Here is an 8,115-nt window from a genome sequence, read left to right on the forward strand (position 1 = left end):
TGTTCAAAGTAATTACATGGAAGATAAAGGATTACAGATTTTAGATGGATTTGTATTTTAATTAAGGTATAAAGAACCATAATTGTTACTCTTTATTTAAATCAAAGAAACTTTTAAATATAAAAAAAAAATTTGGATCAAAAGATTGATTAGTAGGATGTTAAGAATCTGTTTGAAAACTAATTACAAACTATTTAGTTAAATTTGGAACACAGAATTTATTTCAAAATAGCCAGTAGCAATTGTTGTTCTAATATATTGATTACGATACAATGAAATCTTACCCTTGTGGTCATTCTTGTGTAGTTACTTAGTACACGGAAAAAGTATGTACTATGAAAATTAGAAGGCAAATTCAAGCAATTTGATTGGACGAGAAGTTGTAAGTATGTGCTAAGTAGATTTCTATTTTAAACGGTATGAGTAATAACAAAAACATTAATTTTTAAAAACAGTTTATTTGATGCTAGTAGGTATTGCGTTGTATCGATTAAGTATTTCTTCCTCAAAACCCGGCTGGGTTTTTTTCTTCAAAAGGCTGTTTAAGAAAATGTCGAATGTGAACATGTACTCAAGTAATGTATTATTAGAGAAATATAAAGTGTCTGTTGACTGATGAGTCAAACTGATCGCCAAGCTTATGAAAAGAGGATTTAAATAAATATTCAATATTTTCCGTCAAATGAAATGTTAGTTGAATTTGTCAATTGAGGTAGCTTTTTAATGATAATCAAACACGTATTGGTTTGGTTTGGTTATGATATTTTCAATTCTCAGAACTACATTTATTTTTGTTAATACTACATCACAATCATTTGTCATCCAGATGATAATGATAATGTGTTACTTACGATTGACATATTTTAAGATGATTGCAACTTCTCCCTGTATCAATACCAAAGACTGACTTTACACGCTGTCCACGGCAATCATTACGGAGTACTGAAACTTGCCTTTTAACACGACCACCTGAAAAGTTTTGTTGCAAGCGATATCACATTAGCCTATTAAAGATATATAAGATAATAAAATGACACACAAAACTGTTTGGTATTGATATCAACTTGCCCTTTACTTTTATTGTCTATTCAGGGTTTCTATTGTATTATGGCTATATTATGTTTTTTAACACTCTAGCTATTTTCTCAATTTAACGTTGCATATTCAACAAATTATAAATTTGCTTCAGGTTGGTAGGCTTTGACAATAAAAACCGATAAGGATTCAAAACAGTAAATATGAAGTGATGTGAACAATATTTCTTTGACATGCTGGATTGAGACGCTCGTACATGTACACATAATTTGTAGAGCGTGTAAATATGTGTTTTACCAAAAAACAATCCTTAATGTTTCATTTACTATATGTGTTGATTGAAATATTTGCTATCTTGGTGAACTCAGAAGTACTTATGTACAAAATTTTACCCCGGAGAGTTATTATTTATTTTTAAAAAGTCAGGACCTCTAGTTTTAGTTCCTTTATATGTTTGAGAGTTTAGTATGACGTACATTTTCACTGAACTAGTACACATTTTTATATAGCTTGATGTTCTTGCTGCATTGAAGACCCATTGGTGGCATTCGGTTGGTATCTGCTCTTTGGTCGAGAAGTTGTCTCTTTGACATATTCCCTATTTCCATTCTCAATTTTAAATTTTATCAACACTGAATATGATTTTTGAATTTTTGTAAATATATGATAATGTTCATCACATAATTACAGCTATAAATTAGAAAATGTCAGTTTAAGGTCAAGTATAACTTATTTATTATTCACATTTTCTTTTTAAAAAAAACGGACCATTTATTAAAAAAACCTTGACGTTTTAACTATTGCTATCGAAAAAACACAGATAATGCAAATAAAAAAGTGCAATGAAATTGTGCGTCTTTTGTAATAAAAACATGATCTACAATCGAAAAAAATTGACCAATTAATTCTTAAAATAAACACGATCTCCGACGGACACTACCAGGTTTCAGTAGACTAAGAACGAAACAAGTATAATCATATGAATTTGAAGAGTTATGAGACCTTTTGCATTGAACAAATAGATTGAAATAGCGAGTATTTTCACTTCACGAGTATATATAACAGAAAAAGCGTTCCTGCAGTTTTACTTTTAGCTTTTCTTAAACTAGCCAGGATTCTCTCTTATCTTCATTTACAGAAACCACGGTGTAACCAATTTTTTTCAGTTCTTAAGTTTGAGTTTGAATTAAGATTTGGGAAAGATTAAAGTTTTAAAGAAAATGTAACAAACCTTAAGTACCCATTTTTTCCTGACAACAAACTCAGTATATCTGGGCTTTACACCTATCATTTATTTAATTAAAAGACCATACTAAATCAGATTAAAACATAAATTAAAATGCAAAGCATCATGTTCTCATGTTGTTATCATAACTTATCTCACATATTGTTTAGATCTTTTTCGTGTTAAAATTGCATGCTTCCCTATTGTAAGTATTTGCTGCACAGCTATCAACTTATTTTATATTTGTAGGCTATTCATTTTGTACGCATGTGCATCTAGTGCGGTCGAATTGGTACCATTAATGCGAATATTTCGTACAGAGTGTAACTTAAATTCCATTTAGACAAAAATACTGCATATTATTCACGCTTCACTTTCTAAAAAAGTGAGAAATTAAATACATATCACTTTATTTTACCTTTAGCACGTGTTATATTTAATACTTCAGCATCAAGTGGTATTTTCTTTTCCTTATACACAGGATATTTCAAATCCTGATAAAACTCTTTCAAAGCCCCTTCAAGGGAAGTGACTTCAAAAACTTCATCCAAGTTAATATTCCTTCTTTACTTCTTCGTTATCACTATTTATGGTATTATCTCCTTTGTTCTGTAAAATATAGTGTTTGTAATTATTTACACGCACACACACACACACACACACATCGCACAATAATTGTGATGTTACAACAAGAATAAAAACACTAAAAATGTAAAATATTTGAAAATGGCGATTAGTGGTTTTATTCGGCAATTACCAATTCTTGGATATATCACTACATAGTAATGCAATATCAATCTGGAGTTCTATGAATTCATTTTTATCTAATGTATGCTTTACTGAGTTACTATTTGAATGCACCAATGTTAAGTTCAAATGAAACAATTATCCAATGGTTGACAAAATACCACAAAAAAAGTCAAGAGGGCAACATGTAGTCAACAACAATACTTGGTATCTTTACAATAAGTTTATAAACGTTAAAAATATATCAGATCAAATAAAACATTTTGCTTGACTCACCCATATTTATATCGATTATAGTTTGTTTTAATTGGCCATTTAATATATATACTTTAAACAGCATGTAGAATAAAAACAATTATCATTGATGCTTCTTAATAAGTTTTTCATTGGTCAAACAGATGATCCCTCACTACTCAATCAAAGATGAATTCAAAATATCTACATCCATTTATGTTATTGTATTCAGTATGTTGAGTTTCTAATACAATTTAATGATATTTCGAACAACACTTTACACACTAACATTCGAATATAAAAAGGAAGATGTGGTATGATTGCCAATAAGACGACACTCCACAAGAGACCAAATATCACATAAATTAACAGCTGTAGGTCAGCGTACGGCCTTCAACAATGAACAAAACCAATACCACATAGTTATCTATGAAAGGCCCTGAAATCTCAAATGTAAAATGAAAACCATTTCAATTCCTTTAGACTTTCGAATGGTGGCAATCGTATGAAAACCGGAAATTTGACTGAGGTTTTTGTGTTTTTAAAGATACTCATAATCTTACTAATATAACATTTAAAATAGTGTGCATAGGTTCCTTACCCATCTGTGAATAAATCCCTCTGTAACTTGACCAGCATCTGCTGCAGTTTCTCTATCCATGTCCCGCAGTCTACACTGCTTCAAGGCAGGAAGACATTTCATCTGCTTACCCTGTTATTTTATCTGTTTAAAGAATATTGAATTAAATACAATGTTAGGTAATTTATTAACTGATAAATAGCGAGGTAAATGAACAATTTTCTTTGCATATTATTAAATTTCGGTATGTCATTCAACTAGAACACTTGACTTTAATTCCTGAAAGTAGAGTTGGAGAATTTCAAAATACATAAAAGGTTAATTATTGGTCATAATGTATAGCTTAAATTGAAATTTTCTCTAGATAACTGAAATTCGTTGTTCGGACTATTCACGTAAGAAGGTTATTTGATTTGGACTTATGGGTTTAAATGTTTATGATAAATGATAGTCTTTATAATAACTAAAGAAAGCAGAAAATAGAAATTAAAATGAAAGTATTCTTCTCCGGATTCAGCGTTGACTTCGATAAGAAGTTAATAAAATATAAGAATGAGCAAATCCAGATATATATTGGTAAAAACAGGCCACCACGTTTAAGAGTGTAATAAAGAAAAGATTTGGTATCAACTCTGGTTTTGTAGCTTTTTACAAACCTGACGGAAATCTTGAAGTAGGTACGATTCCATAACATCATTGTGTGCTGGGGTGTGAATTTTAACTGTATTCTCTGCTAGATTTGCTTCAATGTTTTCCAGATATCTTGCATTTCCTTCAATAACGTGATAATCAAATTTCTGCAAAAATAAACCCAGCTTTTGTGTATTACAAATCTCTTAAACAGTTGATTAGACACCAAACAGGTCAGTATAGACAATAAAAACGTATTAAATTTAAATTTTAACCTGAAGTTAAAAAACAAGGAAGAAAGAAAATGAAGACAATTAAAAACAAATCAAGATCAGTAGAGTGGCTTTTTTAAATTCACATTATAAATAAAATTAGTTTATAAACGAACGGAAACCATTCAAAAAAGTGACACATGTCTATATATATAATTATAAATTATACTTGTTCATCTTTGATAGAAATAAGCCTTTACCATATAATATAACATATCAACAAGATTAGTGAAATAACTCACTTGATTGATTGATTGATTGATTGTTTAATGCAACATTCAGCACTATTCTGTTATTTCGTGGCGGTAAATGTTTATTGGTGAAGGAAGCAGGATTACCCAGAAGGAACCACCGACCTTCGGTAGGAAAACTAATAAGATGATAGTCGAGCGCTCCTGCCACTTGCGGAATTCGAACTCACAACCTTAGTGTTGACATGCTATCGATACAGTAGTTCTTAGACAACTCGGCCTGTGAGACATCTCAAATAAAGCAATCACAGTATAAACTTGATTGCGATTCGATACAGCTTTGACGTGTTATTTTTTTATCATTTGTCATTTGTTATCCCACTGCTGAATGCAACTGATTAATAGTGTTTAATGTGTATATCGATACAATTATCAATCTGTAATCCAAATACGCGAAAAAGGTAAATAGGGATAGGTGTGTCCATCGTATCGTCTGTCCGTACATTGTGTTCTCAACTGAAACCATTTACTTGTTTTGCAAAGAATAAGTAGTAAAAAATATCTTTTCGGATTTCGATCTCTCTGTTTATTTTGAATGTATCTTTATTTTCAAATAACAAAACTATTTTTTTTTTTATATGACATATAGAAGGCGGTAGCAATCTTGAATCTCGTTTCATTTTTAAATAAAGCTCACAAAAAAAACTACGAACAGTTCCTAAGGGCAACACGGAACAGAATAAATCAGTACAAATCATACACACATAGAATTTATTTCAATCGTTCATGAGACTTAAACATACCATATCCATATTGGCCGTGACAACACAAAGGAATAAGGCATTAATCAGAATCATCAGTACACGGGCCTTGTTAACTTCTGTAAAAAAAAAACATTCAGAAAATCAAATTATAATATTATCGTTAATATTGCATTTCGTTATTAAAAACACCACCACGTGTTTCAAGGTAGATTCGTGGTATACCGCCATCTTGGATTGTACTATCGTAGTACGTACTGCAAATTGATGACAAATGTGCAATTTTATTGGTTAGACTTTTTATTAATGAAGAAAACTTGAATTAACGTATTAATCAAAATATTTAAACAAATACCAAACATTTGTTTTTTAGAATCAATATTTTCAACTAAACCATTTAAGGGGAAATAACTCTTTAGTAAAAAATATACGCTGGAATGATAGATTTTTTTTTAAATTTTTACTTGTAGCAAGAATATAAGTTCGGTGATACCATTTTTTCTTTTTCTTTTCTTAAAACATATTATCAAACCTATCTTCGCACAATTTATTCAAAATTCTTTCTCATAAATTTCTTTTTATGTACAAACATGTGTTTTTTCATGATCATTCTAAGGCCGGGGGTTACTTCCTATATTTTAGTGGTATGGATGTGCCGCAAAACAGGGTCATTAATTCATGCCGTGCTGGAAAGAACAGTGTCTCTTTTTCATGTTCTGCTGGTTATAACAGGGTCGCTTTCTCCTGCCCTGCTGGTGAAGACAGGGTCTTTTTTAAACAAAGTATTTGTCAAGAACAGGATCTTTCATTTAACTGTTTAAGATACAGTTATAACCCGGGTCTAGAACTGCATCTATTTTATAAGGTCTAGAACAGGGTAAACATTTTCTGAGCATGTATAAAACATGGTATCTTTTTCAATACTTTTGTTTAGAACAGGGTATGTTTTTCAATGTTTTCTGTCGGCACAGTTATACCAGAAAGGATAGTCTGTAACCCCCTCTGCCCCCCTCCCGGGATTCTAAGCAAATTTAGGCAATTTTCAACAACTCATAGCTTGAAAAATAGCACGGTGACATATCCTTTTAATTATATTTATGAAAAGAGCATAGTAAAGTCTTCATTTTGCAAATTATTCGAAATTTCTATCTCGGGGAAACTTTTACCTATGATATATCTAAATGGCAAAAACATTAGCCAGTAACAGCCAAGTAAGTTTAATTTTAGGAAGTTAATTATCGAAATGTTGCATATCGATTTAATCTTATCATCGGGTTGTGCTAACAGGAACAACACGACAGGTACTACATGTGGAACAGGATCTTCTTTCGCTTCCAGGACACCTGAGATCATCCCAGTTTTTGGTGGGGTTAGTGTTAAAAGTAAAATCACAAAAATACTGAACTTAGAGGAAAATCAATTCGAAAAGTCCATAATCACATTGCAAAATCAAATAACAAAACGCATAAAAAACGAATGGACAAGAACTGTCTTGTATCTGTAGTTTTCTATGTCATGTTTTATGTCTTTTGGTCTTTTATTTTTTAAATGGCGTTGTCATTTTATTTTTGATAAAAACGTTTAATTAAAAATATATTTTTTTGCTATTAAGATGAATAGATATTCACATAAAAAATCTCCTGAATAAACACACAGCCACCTGACGTGATGCATTTGAATTGATTAATGTTAATATTTTCCGATTTAATGAAATCGAATTAAGAACTTAAATATTGTATAAAACAAAACAAAAATAAAATGATTCATTATGCATGAGCTGAATACTTATAGTTAAAAGTATTTTAGAATTCAAAATCACTTACCTTACGTCTTGGCACAATTACTTTAAAGATGAAGTGTCTTCGCTTTTATACTATCCAACTAGGATGCGAAATAATTGTTTCTTAGAAAATCAGACAGCTAGAAAATTGTTGTTTTCCACTAATGATATGCCACTTATGTATGTAGGAGTTCACACGACAATATTTCAAGTGAATAAGAGATTTAGACTAGAAAAGTGTTTCAAGTTTTTAGTGGTGAAATAACTTTGTGCAACCAAACTTATATACATGTATATAATGATACCAAAGAGAAAATAAGCTATTACACAAGACTTTAGTTTAGTTAATAATGCTACTTAAAAATGAGACTGTGAAATATCAAATTTTGAATATTATCATTTTGGCAATGTAATTACAGGATACCTCAACATTGTTTAAGACCATAGGTTATAAACTTTTTGAGAAAAGGACAAAAATATCGTCAACCGTCGATAAAATATTTTTATAGAGTGTCGTTATGTTATAACAGGTGCTCTTTCATCCTTTTGTAAAAATCATGTTCACGGGAGAAATCTGACAAAAAGTCACTTAATTCCTTTCCAAACAAATGTATCTGGTGCAGGAAAATTGGCACCGTTAATGTTATAAATATTGTTTAT

At 30.5% G+C, this 8,115-nt stretch overlaps 1 protein-coding gene across 1 annotated transcript; it reads right to left on the reverse strand.

The window, feature by feature from the left end:
* Positions 1–860: 860 nt before the first annotated feature.
* Positions 861–5,790, reverse strand: LOC143048970 (uncharacterized). Its single transcript, XM_076222810.1, has 5 exons — positions 5,718–5,790; positions 4,478–4,618; positions 3,843–3,953; positions 2,679–2,869; positions 861–969 (listed from the first exon to the last, which is right to left on the reverse strand). The coding sequence occupies exons 1-4, from the start codon at positions 5,769–5,771 to the stop codon at positions 2,813–2,815; spliced, it is 363 nt and encodes a 120-aa protein (XP_076078925.1). The 5' UTR covers positions 5,772–5,790; the 3' UTR covers positions 861–969; positions 2,679–2,812.
* Positions 5,791–8,115: the final 2,325 nt, after the last annotated feature.

The sequence above is a fragment of the Mytilus galloprovincialis genome, chromosome 10 (genome assembly GCF_965363235.1).
Source record: "Mytilus galloprovincialis chromosome 10, xbMytGall1.hap1.1, whole genome shotgun sequence".
Classification (NCBI taxonomy): Eukaryota; Metazoa; Mollusca; class Bivalvia; order Mytilida; family Mytilidae; genus Mytilus; species Mytilus galloprovincialis.